Genomic DNA, 27075 nt, shown 5'->3' with positions numbered 1-27075 from the left:
ATTGTATTTTGCATATTTTTGTTATTCTAGGTTTTTGGTGTAGGAACCTATATTTTATGATTTGCTTTACATTTATACATTTTTTAATCTGAAATTGGTTTCGAATTTCCTGTTAAATAAATAATGTTTATATTATAAATTATAATAAATAATAAGATTATTATTAAATCAAAACACTGATATTAGTATAGTACGTGAGAACAAATTTTGCTCTTTCTTTATTTTTTGATACACAAACTGTATAATAATATATATTAATACTTATAATATAACCGATAAGATTGAATAACATACTTGAGTATTTGAGTTTCAACAACAGTATTATTTTCCTGCACAATCGGAACGACAGCCGATGAGTAATAATAAACAGTCACTCATTTCGATCGCGATTTTTATCTAAACTCCAAAAACTCAACAAAAAAAAGACCCCAAACTCTGGTTTTCTCGGCTTCTGATATAATATGGCATGCCGTGCTCGAATTTTTTTTGTGCTTTTCTATTTCAAAAATGCGTTTGAAATCTGCATTTTTAAAAATTTAATATAACAAATCGACAAAGTGCAGACAAGAGAATACGAGATCAATGAAAAACAAAAGCAAAATGATATAGTTATCGTCGTAATACGAAAATAATAATATTATTATAATAATATAGTGTTTCGGGCGTTCGGCGTCGCCGCACTGGGGCGCTGTCGGCGGTGGCGGCGCCTCTCCGGCCGACATGTGCGTTTCGTTCGAAACCGGATGGTTTGTTCACGCGAGGATATTTCAGACTTCAGTGATTCATTGCCCGTCCGTCGTCCGTTCGTGTCTGTCGTCGTCGTCGCGGTTCGCCTCCGTCATCGTCGTCACCGCAGTCACCCGCTGTCTCCGCCACCGGCGCTTCGAGTACTTACTACGAGTTTCTGCCTCACCAGCATTTCTCCGCGTACGACTGAAATCCGTCACTACCAGCCCTGCAGGTAACTTACCGATTTATTTATTGTCGATTTCGTTTTCCTCCTCCCCCTCCCCCCCCCTCCCCGAGACTATTTTTCGTGTAATGAGACGTAATTGCATTTTATTTCGAACGTCTACCGCAGCATCTTACTGTACATATTATTATATTTTAATCCCTTGAGGGTCGATAGATTTATATCGAACACCCGCTTACACAAAATAAACTTTTTGAAAATGTTAACATATATTATACCTGTACCTACCTAATTTTAAGTCGTCAACAAAACGTTTTGCAAAAGAAAGCTGTAGTATCGCTATTATCTCAAAATATTCCAAAGCAGAATATTATCCGGATCATTTGGTTATATAAGAATCAAATCTCGGACTAGTAGTTCTTTCTCGTTTGGTTGGGTAGTTGGAAACCTAAAACTTTAAATAGATACTTATTAGTTATTACTCAAAAACTAGTAGTCCACTATTCGATTTTTATGCATTGAAATATGCCCAGAAAAATATTCTGATCGTGAATAAAAAGTTATAGTTGATGTTGTCATTAAGAAGCGTAAAAAACTTCATAATTAGTTGAGTAAAAAAATGATCGTTTTTCGATAAAAGAATCACCCAGTGTCGCCGCCGTATATTTGTCGGTACACATTATTATAATGATATAAATATATATTTCCGTGCGATAAAAAAAATCTCTTTTCCCACATTCCGTGTTGAGTGTATGACACGTCTTGAAAAAAAAAAATAATAAATAAATAAACGGTGTTATACAAAATAACAGTGAAAATTCTTTTCGGGTTCACCGGGCCGTGAAAACCCCCCATATGGTCAGTTAGATTTTACGCCGGATTCCAGGGTAATTTTTTTCGTATTAGACATTAGTGCTGTATATCTACGGCCTTGTGAAGAATGTGAGCAATTGTGTTTTGAGTATTTTCATTCCGTCTACACAGGTACACATCATACTATTATGATATACAATAATACACGGCGGCTGAGTATGAAAATAATAATATTATATTAATCTATTATCGTGATGAAAGTACAATATAATATCGTGGGCATTTATAGATATTTATAAATATTATTAGTCGGCAGCCGCTGGAAATTGTGCCGTAATAATGATATTTATAATATAATATTATAGTATGCTTCATTGCTTTTACGAATTGGTTCGATGAATAGAGCTCTATACGTACGTTTGATTGTTGTGTAGGCAGTACATAATATTATATTATTATACTTCACTATGCTCGTTGTTTTAATTAACGAGAAATTAACGAAACATCTGTTGCTTTCAAACCAGGATATATCTTTGTTGTTCATTAAAAATGATTTTAAATATTCATTACGTCATAATATCAGTCAGAACCATATTCATTTTATCATTATAATTTGTTTTTTACAATTTTGAAAAATTAATTTTGTTATTACACGTGTTCATTAACAATAGGCATTATCGCATTGAGTGTAATTAATTATATTTTACGTAACAAAACATAATTTGATTATTTATAATGTATTATTTTTTTCTGAAATTCAAGTATCTTCTAAACATTTGAAAATCCGTGCATTTACAGGTAACATTTTTTTTTACAAAATTGTCCCCGGTTAGTAGGTACCTAATTTATCGATTATTATAAAAGATAAAACTATTTTTAACAAAAATTATAAAATGTTCTATTTTTTATATAGACCTAATGGCTAATTGTCGATGTATTGGATAACTGCATGAGCTTAATATTATTTTTGTAGTCCATTATTCATTAATAGTTTATACATATGTATTATAAATAAATTTATGAAGATTAATATACAACAATATTAACCGAGATAATATTAACCATTGTTCTTGTTAAGTTATTTTGTTAAATTAATTTTGTATTACTATTTTTACCCCGATTAGACTTCCACTTTTACTAGATATATACAACACAGTGAACCTAAATATTTTATATATTATAATTTATTATACTGCTATGGTATTTCGGTATTTCTTAACATATTAATTTTGTTATTTATTCAAAATTTAACGTTTTTGTTGCTTCATAAATGTTCTTAAGCATAACAAATATTTAACATTAAAAAAAAAAAACTTTTTCTGTCATAATAATTATTATGTATACTTTCAAGTCATTAAAAGTATTTGTTTATTGGGGCCAAATGGCCTATACACCTATGTTTCGTCTATATTTGCTACCCACGCTTACCAATAGGCTTCTAGTCCGTGGGATGTAAGTAATTACTGATATTAATACACCCATGTGATTTTCTCTGGTATTGATATTTGATAATATGTATTTTTTATCAAAAAACTAATTTAATAATCGTTATAAAGCTGTTGAGTAATAATTAGATATTTTAGTAGGAATATTATAGTACCCATTATGAAACTATTTCAAAATTTGTCGGCCGTACGATTATATTTTAATAACAAGAGGTATACCTAGTTTGTTGTTTATTATTATTATTATTATTATTTAGTAAATAACATAATTTATTTTAGAATTTATTAGGGGTAGTTCCTTAAAAATTATTTTATTTAACTGTTTTTAGTTCAAAAAATGACTAATCAATTTGTTTGAGAAAACAAAATTTAAATATGTATGAAAGTTAGCTATTATAATTGTTATTTGTTTTAACCTATTTCTCATGTATATTATTAGTGTTGATTAAGAAGTGTTTTAATTATATTAAATTGGAATGTCTTATAAGAACTGATCTCGTTAAAGTCAACGAGTTAAAAATGTACAATCGCATTTGTACGATATTCACACATTTTATTTCCAATTATTGTACTCTAATATGTTTGTGATATTAACAATTCTTACGCTTGCTATGGTGTATGTTATTATTATGCATCATTTAAAGTATATATAAATATTTGTATTTATAAATAATAATCTTACATACTTATATGTCTAATTTATGTAATATAAAAAATACATAAATTATAATGTACGTAATATACAATAATTCAACAATAATAAGAAACAAAACGGTAATAATTAATTATATATTTTGATTGGACCATTTTTTAAATTTTCAAATTTAAAACTTCATATTTAGTATAATAATATATATAAAGTTATTTATTTTGTATATAATTTATAATAACTTTGTATACTTGATGCAGAGTACTTTTTTACTTTATTATAGTACAGTTAGTACACACATTAAACGTCGTGCTTCCATTATTATCTTCAATATTTTAGTAACTTCATGCTGTTAGATTGAACACAGTTTATCTGTACAGGATGTCCCACAGTGATTCCCTACAATCTCGGAACGCGTGGCGTGATATAGGTTTCACATTTTCACCATCGCTATAAAATAAATGTCTAAATATTTGTGAAACTCCCTGTATACAAGTACGTTGTTAGATCACTGGTAGTATTAATTGAAGCTAGCAGCAGCTGGTGTTTTGGTCCCGAGATCTTTATTGAAGCTGAAACACAAGGGCGTTGTGTTCCGGCTGCTGGTCTATGAAACCGGAAAATCCTTATTATTCCCTGCCGGTTGTCATTTATTTAACTAGGTGCACGATTGTTGTTTGTTTAGAAATAACTTTCATTTTATTGTTTTTAATGTTTATGAAAAAAATGCGTTTAGTTGGGTTCACTTAATATATATATATATAAATTATGATATATATGTTTGTCGTTTTCGGTAAATCGCTTGTCAAACATCTCAGCTGTCAAGTGTGAAGTGTGTTTTAGAAAATTAAGTACAATATTTTTTTACATCCACCCACGTCTTATCGTTATTATAAGAAAAAACTCGCCCGGTATTTTACCCGTATAACAACATGTTCATTTTGTAATAGCTATTAAAATATTCATTTAATATTATTTAGTATTTGGCTAATCATGTTTTAATAATAATAATAATAATAAATATTTTATCATGACAAGGGTCAACGACTACGACTAAATTTGACTACTATTATATTACTACTATATGCATTTATATTTAATTGTTTCTGTGCGTTCAACATAGAATCGCGAATGAATCGATGAAGTACATCAAATCGAACATATAAACCATTGTATTCAATAATGATATCGTAGTATTTTGTATGTTTAGTTATAATGGATGTTTCTTTGATCTTTTAATAATAATAATATTTGTTTATTCTGTTAGTTGTTAAATAATGATATCAACACTTTTTTTAGCCATTTATAATTTGTTGTGTATACACATTTTAGTGTACACGCAATTGCATAACGTCACATCTTTCAAGATTAACATACGAATTAATTTTTACGCACTATACTTAGTAAAGTATAAAATATTCAGATAACAATATTGGAGACGTGTGTGATATTTGCAGATGTGTAGTGATGTTGTAGATAGATATAATTTTTTTTTTACACGAGTTCTCCATAAAAAATATATTCGACAATTTCAATCATATAATAATAATAAGTAATAACATAATTTATTTATATTGAGTATTTTACAAAAAATAAATGTGGTTAATTTTTTTTCGATCCATTATCGATCGGTTTGAAAAATTTTCATGTAATATATAATATGATCAATCAGAAACATATCTATATCAGTATTGACAAGATATAAGTGAACCTGTCAACCTCAAGTATTTAAAATTTAATTTTACATTGATTTTATCTTTTGCTATAATTTACTATTTACATTTTATTAAAAATACCCTATTTACTAATTAATATACAATTATGTACCTTTTCCCCATGACCTATAAAATATCTACTTATTCTGCTTTAACGTTGATATTTTATACACTTTACGAAATACGTGTATATTGTATTGATAGTTAAAATTTCACTTTTTCTATTCGTATGTTAATAATAATGCTAAAAACTGTATTGTGAACTTTGATAAACATTTATCTATCCAAAATAAGTATCTATTCAACTTGATTTTCTAACTTTGAATTTATGGTACCTAAATATATCATGTTTATCACGATTTTGATTTATATTTATTAGTTTTAACAATATTAATTATTTTGTACTGAAATGTTTGTTCAATAAATTGTCTATATAGAATGTATTATTATAAAATTATATAATTTACGCAGGATACGTTCCGAGTTTTGATTTTTTCGCACATGACCGTGACACTACCACCAGCTGTGGTTGGATTTACTATTGATAGTAGTGTCCGTGCATAGTATAAATCCGTATCTAATGTCCGCACGTCATTTAACACGGGTATAATATGACCAATTAAGAGCGTTTGTGTTTTAAAACCCCTACATTACTTCCGATTCGGTTTAATCAGTGTAGCGTGTCCGTAAAGGGGAAGTGCACCCATTAGTGTGTAAAAAATGTGTACGCAACTTGAAACTAAAATTATAAAATACCGGATATCGTAATGGGCGTATGTATGTATAGTATATAATATAATGTTGCAGTACGCGTGCACCTATGTATCCCTTGCTTTTATTTTATATTTATAAACACACACAAAAGAATAAGAGCAATGCATCAAAATGATTGCGTGATTTGGTTCAGTACAGAGGCTGTCCTTGGTGTATCGCGGGTGGTATATATTATTATTTTACGTTTTTAAATACAATGTATAATATTGTATGCGTTAATGGGATGGGCTACCGGTGGTACCCAATACCTACAATATTCATATTAATTGTCTACAGAGATGAAAATTTTTCGATCAGAGATCCGGTGAATTATGGCAAAGGCGGAAACGTTTTTTATACGCCCGTATAATAATATTATATTCGGGCAACCCTTAAGTATTTCAAATAGGTACAGTGTACACAATAATATATCGTTTCATTTTTTTAAACTACATTTTTTGTAGAAAATATAATATCACATTTTTTTTTTTTAAATTGGCTTGGCAAAAACCCAGTCTTTGAACTCTCATTTTATTTCACCTTGTACGAGTAATGATATAGCAGCTAGTGTACCGCATATATTATAATTGTTCAACACGGATTGAAACTGTCAAGTAGGTCCCACTATATTTATTGCGTTTGGCATAATAATATATTACGTAGGTATTGGTACAAAATGTACAAATGTTTTCACTTGTGATAAAACTGTAAGTATATTGGGTACGTGATATTATCACATATTATAATATTATTATCGTTGACGCGATTTTATAGTTTTTGATAACAACTTTATAGGTAATAATATATGCACCATGCGTATTAGTATTCAACAAAGAAAAATATTATTGATTTGTAAACATAAAACATTTGCACACAATACTGGGGTAATAAATAACGTCCGGGTGAATAAAACAACTGTTTGAAGGCTTGTTACATGTGCCTAAAATTCATTACTAAAAAAAAATAAAATACAGTCGACAAATATTATTTACTTGGCCAAAATAATAAAGCACTAATAAAGCACGGTCAACACTCCTGTAGTACCTATATACATTATATATCCTCGGCGGTATCTTCGCAAAAGTCATTGTTGCAAAAATATAGAATGAAAGTTACATTGTATTTTAAAGAGTGAAATTTAGCCATTTAAGTACTTATAATACATATTGTGTTTTGCATACAATTTGTTGACTAATACCACTTTTACCACTTAAAAAAAAAATTTATTTTCTATTATTTGTAGTATTTCTGTGTCGCTGTGTAATCTGGTGCGTGCAATAATCTCCATTTGTGTCCTGAGGTCATAGCCCATAAATTTGGATCACTGAACGCCAGAACAATACACCTGTGTCTTGGCTAAGTGTTCCTCCGGCCACAATCGTAAAATCGTGATGATCACGGCTCCTTCGTCATACAGGTAAAACAAATAAGTTACCGTTTGCAAAATGATAGTGTAATAATCTTTGTTGATGAATACTCGATAATTAATAGTCAATATATGGTGTTATTAATTTTGATGTACCTAATAAATCATAATAATATGATTGTTTTTATACGCATTTCAAGCCCATTAATATGATTTACTAAAATCATATATTATAGAGTAACGCAATACATATATAGTATATATATATATATATATATATATATATATATATATATATAATTTATACTTTACTATATCATTGAGATCGTATGTTATATGGTATATGTACTCACTATCCTCCAGAAGTTATATAATTAAAATAAACCAAGCCACCGATGAATAAACACTCCAAACTGTGAACTACATGGATAATTAGTTATTGAAAACTTTTTTTACTTCTATGTGAATTTACTTAAAAAGACATATTTTATTTTAAAATGTATTATGTGTTTATGTGTTGGCAGCGAATAATATAAAATACGTTGACTTCTTGTGCTCAATCTACTTGTAAACTGCAGGCGTTCATGCATTTTTTTTACAAAATCGTTTGACGTAATTTTACATTTGTTTGTATTGAAGTTGCATATTATTATAATATATCAATTACTGTTTTCGTAAATCTATCCATTGTTGTATAATATTTTGTTTATGACGTATAATTTTATCTATATACTTTTATGACATAACTACATTTTTTTATAAGAATAACTCATTAGGTAGTATGTTATGCAGTACATTATGCCTAATATATTATATGATATCATTTGCTTAATATTTAAAAATTAAAATAAGGTTCTTAATATATCAAAATGTTTTTCGTTACTTATTAGTTATTACTTTATTAGCTATTATGCTTTGTTTGTCCTTTGACAGCTACTTGCTACTCTACGTATAATAATTTATGTAATGAATATATTACCATATTTGATTAATGGTTAGTGTAACGAACTGCTTAATTTATTTATAGGTATGAATAACTACCAATGTTCAATTAAACAAATGTTTTAATGTTTAACCCTTTCCAGCTTAAAACAATTATATATATTATTATTATAGCAACTATTCACTAGGTAGTACGAGTATGTCAAGTTTAATAAATAATTTCACCTCGACAATTTTAAAAATCAATCTGGTTCGCAGTTTATAATTCGACCAATCATAAAATATATTATGGTATGCATGTTATTAACTTTGAAATTTTAAAATATTAAAATTTCCTCTGAATCACTGAAAAATTCCAAGTACCTATATAAGTTGTGTAAAAATATAATTTATTAAAATATTGTAAATTGTAATGTTGTATTCACCTTTGGTGTAGTTGTATAACACGTCCTTGGGATTACGAATATTCTTATTCGATGGGGTTCCACGTAATGTTAAGTTCACTATTTAAGATTATAAATTAAATATCAATTTTCAACTCTTTTCAGAGAAAAAATATAATATTAAGTATGAAAGGGATGCCTATTTAATAAAACAACTAAATAAATTTCTTATTTTTTTTTGTATATTGTGGTACTATTTATCATTATCAATTAAAATCGTCGATAAGGAAATTTCAAATTAAAATTTGTTTTATTTCACGCCTTCCTGGTATAGGTAATTAAAGAATTATTGTATTAATATGTTCTTCACGAACAGCACTATTTATTATTGATTTTTGGCACATACTCTATGTCTGTGTTTTATGTTTTATCGGTAAATTATGTGTAATATAAACGTAATATTATATTGCTCAAAATTGTCTTTAGTTTAACATATTGAATTGTCTTATAATTTTTAAATAATATAATCCCTTATAAATATTTGTTTATACTTAGGTACCTATATTATATGTCCATAGGCTTTGAATTTTATTTATCGTATAATTTTGGTATAATTTAGTTATTTATAAAAACCGTGTTCTTTATAGACAATGGACACGATGTAAATAATATATTGATGTTTATAATATGTTATAACTATATGGGGTATGCATTCATATCATGTATTGTATTTAATTCTTTAATTAAATATTCGGATTTTAATATATGGAAATTATTTTCACGCCTAAGCTTATCTGATTTGTTGTTCAACTAACTCAATGCGTAATATTATTACTATTATTTGTTTCGACAAATTAGATAGTATAGACGCACAGTGGCATCACATTATTTCATGAATAATAATATTAATATTTTATGTTCCAATATTTATGTACCTATGTTGTATAATATTATATAAATAAAAAATAGCCGATCGGACGATAAATGCATACTATTTGAACTATTTGAATCCCACAGTAATGACGTCACTGTGGATCACAAATGATGAAAAGTACAATCGGGAAATATATTTTTTTAAATATTATGTGCATTATGTATAATACCAGGCATAATGAACATAATATTTGGAACAAAATTCCAACATTTAGTTATTAGATTTCAAAAATAAAAATAAAATTATCAGTAGATAATTGACAGTATTTTTGTATCTTGATTCGCTTGATTAGCTTTTATTTCTAATCTACCATTGGTATGTATAATAAAATAATATACATTCACAAAAATCATAATACTGGTATATGCGTATAGCAATTCAGCTTGAAAAAAAAACAATTTGATGTATACTTCGAACAAGATTGTTGTACCTTTAAATCGGCTCTACTCGTATTTAATAAAATAATAGTATATATACTCTTGATTTTAATTTTATAGTTTATACGCCAATAATTGCAAGATTTAATTTATAAATTTCTCTGTTTAAACTTGACATCAGTCAGGCACAAAAAAGCCATACAATGCAGTAATTACACAACCACATTTACATGTCCTCTATACGTTCGGTTAGTGGATATCAGTCTCTTTAGGAATTCGCAATAATGTTTTATCTGTATATTAGTATATTGTACTCTTTTGAAACCACACAATGGCACAATAATTTGCATTTAAGGCGTTAACATAGCAAGGTAAAAATATATGCAACGCCAATTTGGCGTTTCGTAACACTTTACACTATATCATGTGAATAATATAATTTAATATATTTGCCGACTTTACATATAGGTATTGCCTACGCGTGCAAAGCACATGCAAATAAAATATATAAGTGCAACATCCGGGTCGTCTCGGTTCCAAAAGAAAAATCTAGATACGAACATCTAAATAATAAATCTAATTCAGAAACGTCTTAAAAACGAAATCTGTGTGCTATTCACATTTCACACGAAACAAAACACTTTTAACCGCGCGGCTGAAGAATATTAATAATAATGTGTGATACACTTTTCCTTGCAAATCTTCAGTGTTTGGGTTATTTTAAGTTTCTAAACAAAAACAATTTCAAACGTTTTTCGGTGTTTTTACCTATTAAAATATTATTGCATCGAGCGTGTTGCACACCTACATAATATGTGTATAGACCAATTATATTTGAAAATCGCGTGGGATAATTCTGAACTTGACTCAAATTTAGTAACTAGTTACTACGATACCACTATTATACAAGTTATATTTATATGTATATTATACCATTACCATAAGTCATACAATATTACTATATGCAATGATATTCATTGGCTGACATCTGTGGGAGGTGCTTAGCTCCCTAAAATCACATTACCTCCCTTCGACTGTCCCATGTCCTCATGCCTTCAATATTAAATTATTTTAGAATAATATTAGACAATGTTTTAACTGTATAATGATGATAATATGCTACAGTCTAAAATAAACCTAACATGACTAAATTTTAATTTTAATTTTTAAATATATACATTTATATAAACTGTTAATGCTTTACACAAATTATATTCAATATGGTTAATAATATTATGTAAATTTACATTTAAAAATAATTTTTTGTTTACATAACCGTCATTATAATATTACCTACGTATCATTAATTATATGAAATCATTTTTGGAGGATAATGAAAAGTCTCCTCGTGAGTCGTGATATCATCTGGGTAATATTTTTAAATCGTGTAAAGATTCTCAAAAACATTAAAAGTTTTAATTTTAATACCTATAATAATAATATAATAATGAAAACATCGGGACCATTTCCCTCGCTCCGAACTCCTAAATGCATTGACTTGGATAGGGTCACTTTACTTATGCTTGCGGAGGGATCTCCTCTCATCTAAAAAAAATGTCTATCTATATGCCTATTGCCTGCCTAATGTCTCGTAAAATAATTTTTAGCTCGCACGCGAAAAATCTGCCTGGTGGAGTATTGCAGTGATTAATTATTGAACGTAATGCGCTTATTATTTCTACAAAAACACGACGATTAAGCGTCAATTAGCTTAGAAAACGATGACCGTGCGTAATGCAGCAGGTATTCCACCGCAGGAATATATTATGTAAAAAAAAAAATTATAAGTATCTACCTAATGACCGCGTTCACGGAAAGTAAATACGATTATTTGTCAGCGGACGGCCATGTGACGTAAAAATATTCGCCTTAACTCGGTCGAATAGTAGAAGTCGGTATACTGGGAATCGTTTTAAAATAATAACCCCGTTTCGTCAACATAAATTAGGTACGTTACGTCCCAGTAAATACTTTTGTACATACATAAGCGTGTGTATTATAATATTATTTTTATTTATTATATCAACATTGTCGACCGCGGCGAAACCAGTTTAAAACGAAAATCGAAACAAGTGCCAATATCATATTATGTTATAATAAGTCATGTAAATATGCGCCTTATACACCTGATGAAGGACGTTTGCGCTGCTCAAATTCTAATCCGGAACTTTATAATAATATTAGTATTATGATTTATAAATTATTCTAATATTAATATTGGGAATTCCTATGTTTTTCTTACAAACTTTGAGTATATTCGAGTTCTCGTGTCGGCGATGGTTGGATCGAAAACTTATTTTTCGTTTGCAGTACTGTTATTTAATTTGTATTGTTTTTTTATTTTAATATTGAATAATAGTTCAGACATGAGAATAATTGTCTCACGGATTTAAGATTTTCAAACGTCGCACATGCGTGGTGAATGGTGATAGTCGATATAGGTTCTACCAGAAAACCACAAAATCGTGATACGGGTTTCAGGTGACGATAAATCTCGCGGTGTATTCGGTTGCTTAGAGCACACATATTATAACTTATAGGTAAGTTATTAATATGAAATTATTCAGGAACATCAATTAAAGTTTTACATCGTATTTAATTTGATTTGATATTTGTAAAATTGGTTTTGTGTTTACAACTTTATTTTTAAGTTTAAATAATCATACCCACATTCGTGAGTCATGAGCAAAGATAAATTTAATCAAATAATAATAGAATTGAGAGTATATTCGGGAAAAGTTGTACAGACTATAATGAATTACATGAATTGCGACGTGAACCAAGTCTCCTCCACGTAAAAAAAATATTTACAAATCTCTTATACAAATACTCAACTTATTGCAGATTTTTTTGTAGAAAAAAAATGTTGAGACATAATTTTTTTATTTAAAACTAGTATAATTTTAATAAATAAAACAATTTAAACTTTTCAATAATAATTGATTAACGATTGCTTTAAAGATTTTTTTGTAAATATTTAAATTTTAAAATTTTTTGAGTGAAATATCTTAATAATGTTACGTCAAGTTGTTTGCCGTTGTATTTCTTTCGAATATTATCCACAGACGACATCATTGGTCGTATTTTGTCATGTTCGCCGTCGTATTTTTGAACGTCGGCCGTGGGTTTTTTTCTGATATCTTATAATTTTGTCTTAATTTGTCATGTTTGACGGAGTATCCGTATTAGTACACATATTAATATTACATAATATGACATTCAACTCGTGTTGTGTGTAAAAATGGCATGGCTATAAATTGGAAATACATATTGAAAAATCACGAGAAACGGTTATAATATCAGCCTTGTGCAATATGATAATATTATAAATCACCTTTTGAGGATTTCTCGTACATTTTGTTCTACCGATAGTCGATATTGGAATTTTCAATGTTAAAACCAAAGATAAATTGGCTACCGTCCTCAAAAGTCTCAGATACGCAAAAGCAAAACGCCTGGTCTATTGGTGTTCGTTTTTACGAATACGTTTATTGTCAAAAGTTAGTACGGAAAATTCTGAAACACTGCAACGTCCTTCATTATATTATACTATAATATTACGCCCATTAATAGTTGCTTGTACACGCCGGGATACATTTGTTTTTCACCAAAACAATAGAAATAACGAAACGACTCGTTCGTCTGTCGTCGGTGGGAAAATAAAATGATAATATTAGGTGCATTATCGTCGGTGTCGTCGTTTCGTGTGATAAAACGCTTCGACTTTCCGCCCGCGAGCAGCCATTCGACGCCAAGTACTCAAAGTATATTATATACTATACATGTTGTGACTATCCTATTATAATAATATACGTTTAGGCGCGGCCGTGTCGACCGAGAAAAACGAAAGGATATGATAGTATTATATTGTGTTGTCACTGCTATTATATTTGTACTTATGTTGTAATAATATACAGGATGATCCGTTTAAACACTCCATAAGATACTCATTATTAAATAATGACTATTTAAGTTTTTGAAAATTCATGTTCTACATAATATATTTAATTTATTTTCTAAAGACAACGTTGCATTTTTGATTTCTTATTGCTAAGCAAAATATTGTTTTAAGTAATTCAATGTTTAAAAATCGAGTTTTTGATTTTTATGAATCGAATTACTTTTGAATTATATTCCCTTTTGATCATGTTGAATATGAAATAAAAAATTGTATCTTGACATCTTGTCATCAAAAATAGTAAAAACCTTATAAAACGATGACGATATAAAATAATGAAAATAATAAGTTTTTACACAGATAGACTCGAATTAATGTAAAACAAATATTTTCTAAAACTTTTTGAATAAAATAAAGTGTCTCGTGTTAAAGAGTTCAACCCATATAGGACGGAAAAAGAACTCGGGAGAGTGTGACGAAAAATCTCAGGAGCATCGGTTTTCAATACGTAACAAGTTCCTTTATCCGAGTTCCGTTTTTTTTTTTTTTATTGATATTGGCTATGGTGAGTGTATTTCCATTCATCGACGTGTTGTTATTTTTATTATTGTTATACTTACACGGGTACTGCGTTACACGCAAAGACATATTTGCGGTCGGGTATAGAATTTTGTACGAGTCGTCGATACCTCGCTTGGGCATGATGATCGTGTGATGATAATAGTAATAATACATGAGGACAAACAATAATAATAATTATATATATTGTATGGGCCGTAAAGCCTATACCTATCTATAATGTTGGCCGATGGGTGGCGTCGGCGTAATAGGGATAACATGTGTACACCGCATAAAATATAATATAAATTATAATATTATATACCCGATACCGGATCAAAACCGCAGCAGCTTCGAGTGTGTATATCAGATACCTATATTATAATGTTATAACATAAAATTATATTGTTGTGTGCCGGACAGCGTGGCTAGTCGCGACAAGATCCGTATAAAAACTATAAACTATCTCAAGGTTTAAATACATATATTATTATACTATCTGTTGTAGTGAAATATTTCCTCGAATAATAATAATAATAATACTGTGTGAAGTGTGATACCGTTGCTTAGACGCTTAGTAGGAGCTTGCAGGAATCTATCGGAAGAGTATGTGAAGGTCGTCCGACGACGGCACGGTAGACCGCACGCGTGTATGACTTACAAAAAGATGATCAAAAAGTCTTTAACCGTGTCTGATGATGATTGATACACGTACCATTTTGCGTTTCACCATGTTTTCAAAATGCTTTAAACACCCTATATACCGGAGAATTCATTTAACGTAAGTCACTCATTATTTCAAAAACTATTAGTCTTTGAAAATATTTTTTAATATATTTTTTTTGCTGCGTTTTTTATTATCGGAATGCCGAATGGGCTTATGAAAACTCTTTCAGTATACAACTGTACAACAATCTTTTTTATCGTATCTCTCTCACTCTTAGTCTGTCTATATTTTTATTTCGGCTATTCATCCTCTCTGCCATATCAGCATATTAAGACATCGTATCCGAATTTATTATTCTCTTCTGATTTCTCTTGTATACTTTTTTTTTTTTTTTTTTACTTGAAGTATTGAACTTCACATGTTGGGATTTCAGTGATTTCCGTAAATAAATCATCGCACCTACGCCTCTTCGACATGTATAGGATTTTCTTCAATTATGAAGAAAAAAACTCAAACGGTATACAATATTTTATAAACGTGTGATGAAAAATACAACACAAACGTCGACGACCCGTGACAAAAAAGGTTTCGAAACGACAAAACTTAATTCAAACGTTGAAAGCAAACAGATTAGCGTTCACTTTATTCGTATTAATAAGGATCGGTATGTAATGTAATATTATATTATTATGTTTAACTAAACGCAATATAGATACATGTTTCCGTATATGGTATTATATCGTCTATTGCTGATAACGTACTTACGACTTACTTACGTTCCATATGTTTCGTCGTCCTATATAACTCTAAATGCACTTATGTTTCCGATTCGTAACTATTGAAATCGTTTTCGAGAATATTATTCTATCGCAACGGATGAACAACATAAACCCACTTCATTGCTATACGACATAACGATGATGTGTCACGCTCTGATAAGTAATCCGCTTCTCGATAAACTGAATATGACCAATATTCCGTATAATGTAATTGTCTACATTGACAAGAGAACAATAATTACAAACCTAAGCCCTAAAGGAACGTGGATTTATGTAGATAAGGAATATTCGTCCATTAGAAATTAGAATAATGCCGAGTACTATGTATATAATAAAATAAATGACGATAAAATGTACAATATTTTCTGATGTATGTTTCTTATATGATTAAAATATCATAATATTATGATATGTATATTTAACCATATACATAGTTATATTTCGTATGATAAATTGGTGAATATTACATATAAAACTATAAAAGTATTATATTGTGAAAACATTTAATTCGAGCCGTGAAAATGTTCGTGAAGTTATTTATATTACTTGCGTACAATCTACGATCTACAATCGATAATGTATTACCTTATCGAACAGATTTGAGAATAACGTGATTTTACTTTTAATCGTATGCACACGTTTCAAACCGAACAGTTGTGGCAGGCAATCTACGAATGCACACAATATATTATAATAATAAACTTCGTTTTCGTACGTATATCGTTTTGTTTATTGCGTATTGGTTTGTGGCTTTAAAATAAATACCTATTGGTATAATCGAGTTGTGTTGTTTCGTTCGACCGTTAACGGAATATTATTATAATCCGATCATCGTTTTAATGAATATTGAAATGACAGCGAAATAAATATGCGTTATTTCAATATAGCCAGGACAGGACAATGGTGGTCATCTTATTGTTGAAAACAAAAAAAACCCAAATATGCCTCTGCGACGAAATCGCATCCGACGTACACTGTTTTTTTATATGGCGTGCATAACATTATAATTATTATCGTCGTAATATAAACGCAAGTGTGTGTGTGTGTGTGTGTCGCTCGACCGCTAAAAAACGTCGTAAACAGTTTTCGGTGCGAATCCAAATAAAAAAAATCAATCCGAAATCGTATCGTAGGAATATACCTATAATATTATTCTGATTGTTAAACGCGCATGTTTGTCTATTTTTTGTCGACGTTTAATGGAATAATATATAAAAATAATATAGTGTTTTTACGGAGGTATATTATAGTAGTCGGGGTAGGGGGCGTCTCTATATACCAACTTATATAGTAATACAGCCAAAGGTTCATTTTATAGTAGTATACAGGATGATCACCAAGTATACTCAACCCCCTCCCCCATTTTTTCTTTTAATAACTAATCAAATTACGATTTTTGGAATTGAAAATTCGATCACGAATTCAATGAACACTTGAGAACCATATTTTTTAAATGTTTGAGATTTATTTATATTATACGAGAGGCGTTCTGTGGCAGTACAAACTAATGTTTTTTTTTTTAAATAACAACCTGCAAAAATGTTAGCTGATATTTTTTTTGGAAATATTGGCACACTTAATTCACAATTGAACAAATGCCATGATTTTTCATTAATTAGTTATTCAATGTCTATACAATCCAAGGATAATAATTTTTTTTGGCTTTACAAAAATATAGGATATCAGCTGATTTATTATTTATTTGATTTGGGCCATTTTTACAAATTATTAGCCTGATATATTATCCTTAAGTACACAAAATTAAATAATTAAGAAATTGCTCTTTCAAGTTTTCTATGCATCAACATATCCGCTAATTGAGGGTAGAAAGTGGGTTTTCGTTTAAACAAGACTGTTTCTCCTCTGGACACTCTTTAAGTGGTCCAATTAATCTCAAGAGACCAGAACTCGAAAATATAGACTTCAGTATAATATTTGAAAATTCCAAATCCTCAAGTAGATTCGTTTTACATGAAAAATGGGGGTGAGCATAGCTGGTGACCACCCTGTATATAGATCCTCAAGTCGACTCGACAACCCTTCTCGTGATGCGAGACCATGTGTCGCACAAAGACGATAATATATTATACACTCGAAAACGATAAGAGAATAATATATTATTTTGTGACGTCGTCTGTATTTTATTATGTGTACACTGTACATTGTACATACTAAACGGTCGAAATCTGCGTTATCCCATCAGCCGCCGACGCTTCTCCGGGTCGGTAAATCACGATCTTCTCGTCCGCTCGTCACCTTTTCATCCGACCCTTTTTCGTTCGACTACCGCTTGTAATGAGTTATTTCTCTACCATTATACTGACATTATTATTATTATTATTACTACGCGTGAGAGTTATTTTTTGTGTTTACCTCGTGACGGTGTGCATATAGAAAGAACACACATTAGTAGCGAGCGTCGGAATTTATTTTTAATTCTTTTTTTTCCTACCGTGAATAACCCTTAATCATCTTTATGTAATTTTATAAAATAAAAACGCATTAGCTTATTTTATCGAACTCAGATATTCTAATAAAATAATATTATGTAAAGTTTATGAAAATATAAATCGACCACATTTTTTTTTTACGTTGTGTAGAGTACTGCAATTTTATAATATTATGTATTTTATTCGTACAGTCTACGATGCACGCAAACGTGTATGGCTCTAATAAATCATAATAATAATAATAATACCAACAATATTATAATTATAAGCGTAATTACTAATATGTTTAGACTTAAACACCGGAAATATCTATTTCTGTGTATGTTTACATTCGCCCTTTGCGTTTTAATAATAATATGTTTTTAGACGGTGGTTTGGCGTTTTAAAAACTATTAAAAAATCGCATTACAACAAAAATGGAAAATGAAAAAAAATGTTGGATTTTATTACGATTCGTTATTACTCACAATTGTCACGCGTGCGTGTTTTTTACATACCAGTGTAATAATAGCGTGAAGGTATAATATTATAATGATGTTACCCGAGTTCTTTGCATTAATTGTTTTCGTTTTTCGAGCAATTATTATTATTTCGTTCGTTCGTTATTATTGATATTATTAATTTTTTTCTCCGGCGATGGACGTAAATAAAAATCTACGAAACGGCTTAACCTCCCTCCGGTGCATTCGTATCGGAAGCACACCATCCATCGTCAACGACACGCAAACGCGTGTAAATATAGACTTGGACGGCTTACAGACACCGGCCGAACACCTGCAACACCGTTTAAGACCGTCTTTAAGAGAGGGTGCTGCGCTGATCCTTGCGCGTCGCGGCATGGTAATAATATTGTGGTCACGAGCACGGATTTTTTTCTCACTCTCCAAAACAACAACAACAATATCAGCAACTCCGCGTTCATCTGCAATGCATTTTGCCATTTTTATTAGTTACTAGCTAGTGAAGGGCAGCAGCTGCAACCGGCGTGTGTGCAATATCGTCGTAACGACACGACGACGTCCACATGTTCTGTCCCCACGCACCACATAATTACGCTTCATCGGTCGCCATCACGATAAAAAAAAAATAAATAAAAACACGTTCCAGCCGTGATTCTTGGCGTATTCTGATTTGTCCAAAACAATATTTCATCAATATATAAAAAATCTACCAGTTGGGGGTGTTTTCAATATTGATAATAATATGTACATTTCAATATATTATTATTATTATTTATGTTTCCGCCATACTTGCATGGCCATTATTCCCAGAGTCGTGGGTGCTATATTAGCGATTCTCAGAATACTAGGACGAGGACGTCGGCACAGATTATTGATTTATAATTACCATACTCAATACTATTAAAATATTATAAATTAATATGTTAATCTAATACGAAACAAATATTTTTGGTTTAACCCAGTAGTTGTAATAGTATAAAATGTATTGTGATTTACACACATTTGAAAAACTTCAGCCCGGTGACGGATTACACCTCTGTCTCTTTCCCTAATCTCCAATTATTTTCAAACATGTTTTAAAATTTATAGTTGTCTTAGAAAAATAAAAATAATATAATATGTATACAAATTCTCAATACGAAATGTATTTAGCTTAGCGAAAATGCCCAAAACAATATTGTTCTCTTTCATTTTGATATAAAATTGAGCTCTTATATCGCAATTTGTAAGCAGTGACGTCCGATCTGTAACAGTAGTTATATCGTATTTTGTATTATGCATTTTCTATTTAATTTCGTAATTATAATATACTAACTATATATAGAAACCAACACTGTACAGACTACAGGCTGTAGTTATCTTCTTAGAATTGGCATTTCAATTTTTCAATTTGAATCGTTATAATTGTTTCTTTTTAAAATACCGATGTTGTCCTCACATGTTATCTTAAAATCCTTGTGACCAATGTGACCTCATGTCTTTGTCGAATGTTGAGATAATATAATATAACAAATTGTATAATATTGTATTAGAATAATATTATGTTCGAGATATTTTCAAAACAAATATTTGAGGACGATGTCCGTCTTTTCGCGCAAAATATAACATTTATGATTTTTGGACTATTCCTGGTAAATAATAAAATGTATAAAATCATTAATAATCTTTTCTCCAGGGCGTCGATAAACTATTTATTTTTTTTTTATTTTTAATACGAATTTATATGATATAATATTATATAATATAATAAAAATTCCGTGTAGAAAATCAGAACAAATAAATAAAAATATTTATCATTATTTTTTCCATCGAAATACCACAGAGGAATAATGATGTGTTGGTCTTTTTTTTCAATCCGATTTGCGTGTTGACTACTCATGAAATAATTTTATTTTTTTATTATTTCACATCATTATCTATCATTTTGCTGGCGTAAACAAATAATTCGATATTTTTGTGTTTTCTGCGTACCTAAATAGTAAATTAATCGGTTTTTCGTTCGTTATCTTTTTGTAGGTACAGACAACAACATAATGACGCTACAACTCGTCTGCACACATTTTTTAAATTTTTCAAATTTTTTTTTACCTGTCGACTCGTCTTTTGCTTATAAATCGAAAATGTCACTAACCAAAATGCTCTCCTCGTTTACATTACACATTTGAGAAAAATACTAATTTTCCATCGCACCTTTCCAACTATTTATACCTGCACTGGTCGTTGTTGATTGTCGTCGGTCATCGTTAAACACACACTATCAGCTGTAGAATGTATCGAGAAACGCGTGTCGTGTGTCAACGGCAATTATTTAACGAACCACCACCCAGCTGTAATCTCGGCCAGAAATAAGTTTCAGCAGATTAGGCGAACCAATTGGCTCCGAAGAGAGCTTTTAAAAGTGCAATCGTCGTAAAACATGTGATATTATGTTATTAACCATGTTGAAATTTCAAATGTTTCGAAAATCTGTGATGAGGCAAACCGGGTTAGTTGAATGAGAACGATTATTTTAAACGTGGCAAATTTTGAATTTTTTAAAGTTTAGGTGACGTTTTTTAGACACAATATGAACAAAACGCGTTTGGCGAGTGACTAAGAATTATGAGCGAAAACGAATTCTTTGTTCTAAGTTGCTTCATAGCTCATCGGTAGGCGATGTATTATTATAATTAAGAGCACATGACTTATTAGACTAAAAAATTCTTTAAAGTATGCAGCTAAAGTGGTTTTTGTTAGAAAAATCTTTATTATACATACTTAGGTATTAAAACGTCACAAATAATTTTAAATTAAAAATGATCAATAATTATTTACGAATTAATAAAAACGTAACTTTACCAAGATATATATATATAGATTAAAACGATGAAGATAAAATTAGTAGTTTTTTTGATGCCGAACAATGTAATATCTCACCTAGAATAATCCATGCCCTCTTCAAAAAACGGACAAATAAATGAAGTCCCCGTGAACTTTAATAATATAATAAATTGTCGCGATGAAAACAGATTGAAAATTAACTAGTTGGAGTTCCGTTTTACCGTCAAGATATTTAGTCGACAAACAAATATTTTAGACTTAATCTGTGCATTAGAAGGATAATTTTTTGTATGCATCAACGCATCATGATGTCATCGAATCATTGAAGTTGGTGACGTTTGTGTTATTATGTAATATGCGTTGGGTGTACTTTTTGTGGCATTAATGTAGCTCACTTAATAGAATAACTCGCCTAGAATTATAAGTTACCGTCTTTCTCGTTTAAATATTTTGTTTCGTAACTATAATAATATTTACGACTGCATGTTTACCCACGCCACTATACCCGGCGATAACGCATCAATCAAAAGCGGGAACGTCATGGGAACACTATAATTACATTTTGTTGTTCTTATTTTTTATTATATATTTTTGTTTCTTTAATGAATATTGTCATTATATTATTTATAATTTTTATTTTTAAGTAGACAAATCGTTACTATGTTTGAATTTAAATAAAAGTTTATTTACTTACTGTAATTTGTGTGCTGTAAGTAAATTTAATAACTAAAAATAAGATTTAACAACATGAATTAAGATGGAAGGGAGGTCCAGTTGTGTGGAAAAACTCAAAAATCGTTACCTGTTGTTGAATACAGAACGAGTTTGACACTATTAGATATTATATGATTTGAAGACAAGCACTGTATAGGCAGCTAAAGGTATAATAAGTACTTGTTGTTGCATACACAAAGCTCCTTAAGCCCCGACAAACAAAACCAGGTAGCCATATTCTCAACAGAATTTTCTGTTCTAAATGTGGTGCTCTTGTGCATTCTAATTGTTTTTGTTAGACAAAACAAAAACAATTTTGAACATTATCCATAATAAAGCGTTTTTAACAGTTTGGTAACTTATTAGTTGTTAGCATAGATAATATTTTCATCTAAATAAAAACTTAGCGACTTTAGTATTATTACAGTTTTCATTCGCACAAACTCAGTTTTTACACTGTAAATTAAGGGTGGGTCCTGTTGATCTATTTGTATTTTGTGTTTCATAACAAAGTATAAATTTGGTAAATATTACTGTTGACATGATATTATTTTACGTATTTCTTAGACCAATTTAATTCATTAAACTATTGGGAAATTGGGTTGAAAAAATTCTATTTTTAGATCATCACCGGTGTGTGTGCTTAGTTTTAATTATAACTTGTAACTGCAGACGTCATGACGTCATGTGGTGTACCGGTTTGATTTAAATATAGTTCTTTTATTTTCTACCTTAAAACATAACTCTATGAAAATTAATTTTAGTAAATAAATTGTCGGTCATCAATTGAGAATTCTGTTTTTTCAGGTTTTAAACGATTTGTCACTCGAGTTGGTTTATGTCGGACGGTGAAAAAAGATAAAAGGGTCCAAAAAAAGCAACCATGTTGAAACACGTGCACCGAGCAAAATGTGCCGACACACTTAGCATTGTGTCTACGGCAAGTTCTTTCAACCATGAGCCAATGTCTAGTAGGTGTTCAAGCATAACTTCGTTGAACATTTCAAACCCAGTCGTAAGTTCTTAGAAGATTTAATTTACCTAAATTTTGAAAAACATATTTTTGATTCCAATTTTTTTAGTTAAACGTTACAAATACAAAATTAGTAACTATACTAGTTCTAGTTTCAAATATCGATTATTTTAACATAAAAATTGATCTTAACAATTACCTACACTATTTTATGTATTAACTTATGTCCATTCTTTACTTTTTATTCAACATCCCTAAACCCTGTGAAAGATAAATAATGCCGTTAGGCTATTAATTAATAATATAATATATTTTGTACTCGGGCTGAATAATTCGACGGTTGACACGTCTTAAATTTGATGGTCTTACGAAATTATTAATGCGACAACAATATACGATATATTATAATATTATAGGATACAATCAAAGTATACACAAAGTGTTTGCGTGCCGACCTTGAGTACAAAACACTCGGGCTGGCTTATACGACGACTTGCAGTGAAGTGATATCAATTCTGCTCAACAAATACCGAATGCGTCACAGGGATCCGAATTTGTTTTACATGACCATGGAAATAAACCTCAGGAAAATCGGTAGGTGGTTAACGCGGTTAATGGTGGTAATAAGTGAATGACTGCGATTCACATTTAAATCATTGAGTTATTTATGTAAAATATCGTCATTACAATGATCGTATTTTGGTGTTTATTCAGGACTCAGAACTGTTTTTGTCTTGGACAACGAATCGTGTCCTGCCGTGTTGCAGTCATGCCACCCTAGAGGAGAATCGAGGTTAGTTATATTATTTATTATTTTTTTATTGGGAACCTGCGGCAACATAGGCCATTGAGTAAGGTAGTTATAATATTATTATTAGTTATGACTTTATGAGTGGAACTAATAATTAATCTCGAACCGAACTATCGACTATCTTTTATTGTTCGAAAGTCAAGCTATGTATAGAATTAATTTTCTATAATAATTAAAATGTAAATATCATAATAGTATTAAACTAGTAATATTAACTATATTATTTTTATATTATTGCGATAAGCGTAAAACAGGTTCGACTTATAATAATAATTATTATTATTATCCGATTCCGGTTTGATACATTGACATTTTATGGTCTCATCTACATAGGTTTTTTTCTTTACCATTTTCAATGAAATATTTAAAACTTTAAAACCTTTCGTGTTAATAATTGTGTTTTAGTAACTCCACGCATTATCGTTTGTTGGATATTTATATTTTTTTCAATAACCAAATTTAACAATTGCGTTTTATTATTTTTTAAGGTTTTGCTTGCAATCCAAAAAAGGTGGCCTTGTGAAAGTGTACGACGGTGAACTGATGCCAGGGGTAAGTGTTACGGCTATTCTTGCATCGAACTTTGAACTCATCTGTATTAATAATTTTGTTTGTTTTTATCAGTCCAAGTATAAAAGCTTATTGATCTCTGAACGCACTACCGTCGACGAGCTGATCAGAATATTGCTCAACTGTTATAATAGCAAAGAGCAAGTCGAACAGTTTTCTTTGTACGAGGTAAATACATTAAATACAACATACCCATTACGCGATCGAGATTTGACGATAAATTTAATATTAGTTATTATGAATTATCATTAATTATGACTTTATCATTTTGAATTAGTTATCAAAATCTGAAGAATACCAACGCAAACTTCACCACGATGACATACCATTGAATGTGCAATGCTGTTGGCCGCTCAATAGCGACTACATTTTCATCATTAAAAGGAATCCGAACTACAAGTCGAAACAAGTAAGCTAAAATAGTCAATTTTGTTATGTAATATATTTTGTATAATAAAAAAGGCATAATGTGTTTGTATTGTTAGGCAGAACAGATAACTAATCACCTCTATCAGTATACCATCGTGTGCTGTTTGCTCACATCCATAGGCGCAAATAGGGGGGTTTAGCCCCCCTGAGAATTGCTATAACCCTCCCAAAAACAAATTATTTTACTACATGATACACATTACTTAATTTAAAAGCATCATAAGAGTATTCAGTATCCTGATCTGAGCTACAGACTCAGCCCCCCCCCAGATTTCAAACACTATTTGTGCCTATGTTTACATCACAATAGCCAGCTGACGGTGTTCAACAAAAATAATAACAATTTAAATGTTAAACATTTGATTGTTTTTCCTCTTATACTATTTTAATCAATGTTCAAAATAATCCATGTGCACTTCCCACACCCTCTACCATGAGTGCTAATAATGAACTAAGATACATTATAATATCTTAGTTTGTGGCGCTAATAGTGTTTAGGATTAAAAAAATTGGGAGTTCTGTAAAATAAAAGTTAAAAATGAACTATAGTGTAAAAGCGCCTTGGTCATAAAAAATTTAAAGTAAACAATAAATTAAGTACCTATCGATAGGTACCTATATGCCCCTATTAAAATATTTACAAATTATTACTAACTATAATCTTATTAGCTGATTTATCTTTCTATGTTTAATATATCCAATTTACTGACTACTTTTAGCGTTATTGAATGATTTGGCTAACTTATTCCAAATTTATAAACTAATAATTTTTCCTTTTTGTTATTAGGTGCAGACAGTTTGGACCGATCACCACCATCAGGAAAAAGAAGAACCTTTGACTAACGAATACGAGAATTTTATTTATATATAATAAGTATCAATGTATCAAGCACACCATGTATATCATACACACCTAAATAATGTCATGTGATTTTATTTAATATCACATAAAATAGAAGAACTCCTTCTTCGTAGTTGTTTTTATACCACCGACCGTGTGACGGTTTGCAATTTTTTTCTCAAGCTTTTATAACCTGTAAGTCTAACATAGTGATGTATGTACAAAATGTCTATTATTTTTTTTTTTACTTAAAAAATAAATGTATTTGGTAGTGTATTATAATATATGAACTAAGGAGCTACAACACAATAATAGTAGTTATTTTTGTAAATGGGTCTCATATTTGTGAAAAGTTGAAAAATGCTCGTTTTTTTTTTTTTGCCAATTTATTGTAAAAACAAACATAGATATACATTTGGGTTGCGATTAAAAATGTAATGTATAATATTTCCATATTTGAGTGTGATAACAGTGTGTAATATGTGAAAAAATTAATTTATTAACTAATAGCTACAAATCCTATTTACGTAATGATTTTGTATTATTTAATTATTATTAAAACGATCATTTTAATTTCCAAAAATTGTTACCAGTAGTAAGATAAACCGACACACACTGATTTCATTTTTAAATTTTACTTTTTACTCAATGGCTGATTGTTTAAATTACATTTTAGTCGTTGAAGAATGTGTCTAACTAAAATCAAGCATATTCTTCTTTTAATTTTTTTTTTTAATTTGTTATATATGTATATATATTTTTTGAATACCTACATTGTTGTTTTTGAATAATGATGGATTATAAGTTATTGTTT

General features: G+C 29.8%; 1 protein-coding gene across 2 annotated transcripts; it reads left to right on the top strand.

Annotated features, from left to right (window-relative positions):
• Positions 1-771: 771 nt before the first annotated feature.
• rau (RA domain-containing protein rau) lies at positions 772-26797 on the top strand. Of its 2 annotated transcripts, XM_089217133.1 has the most exons (9): positions 772-961; positions 7532-7705; positions 23445-23652; positions 24027-24204; positions 24325-24403; positions 24910-24973; positions 25046-25159; positions 25269-25400; positions 26208-26797. In XM_089217133.1, exons 3-9 carry the CDS (start codon positions 23521-23523, stop codon positions 26289-26291), a joined length of 783 nt encoding a protein of 260 aa, XP_089073259.1. In that variant the 5' UTR covers positions 772-961; positions 7532-7705; positions 23445-23520; the 3' UTR covers positions 26292-26797. The 2 variants fall into 2 exon arrangements, with proteins under 2 accessions (XP_089073259.1, XP_089073260.1); XM_089217134.1 differs by lacking the exon at positions 7532-7705.
• Positions 26798-27075: the final 278 nt, after the last annotated feature.

This window comes from Diuraphis noxia, unplaced genomic scaffold, assembly GCF_037042655.1.
Source record: "Diuraphis noxia isolate RWA-SAM2 unplaced genomic scaffold, SU_Dnox_SAM2 contig0001, whole genome shotgun sequence".
NCBI lineage: Eukaryota > Metazoa > Arthropoda > Insecta > Hemiptera > Aphididae > Diuraphis > Diuraphis noxia.
The sequence above is the reverse complement of the archived record's forward strand: the minus strand, read 5'-3'. Positions and strand labels throughout refer to the sequence as shown.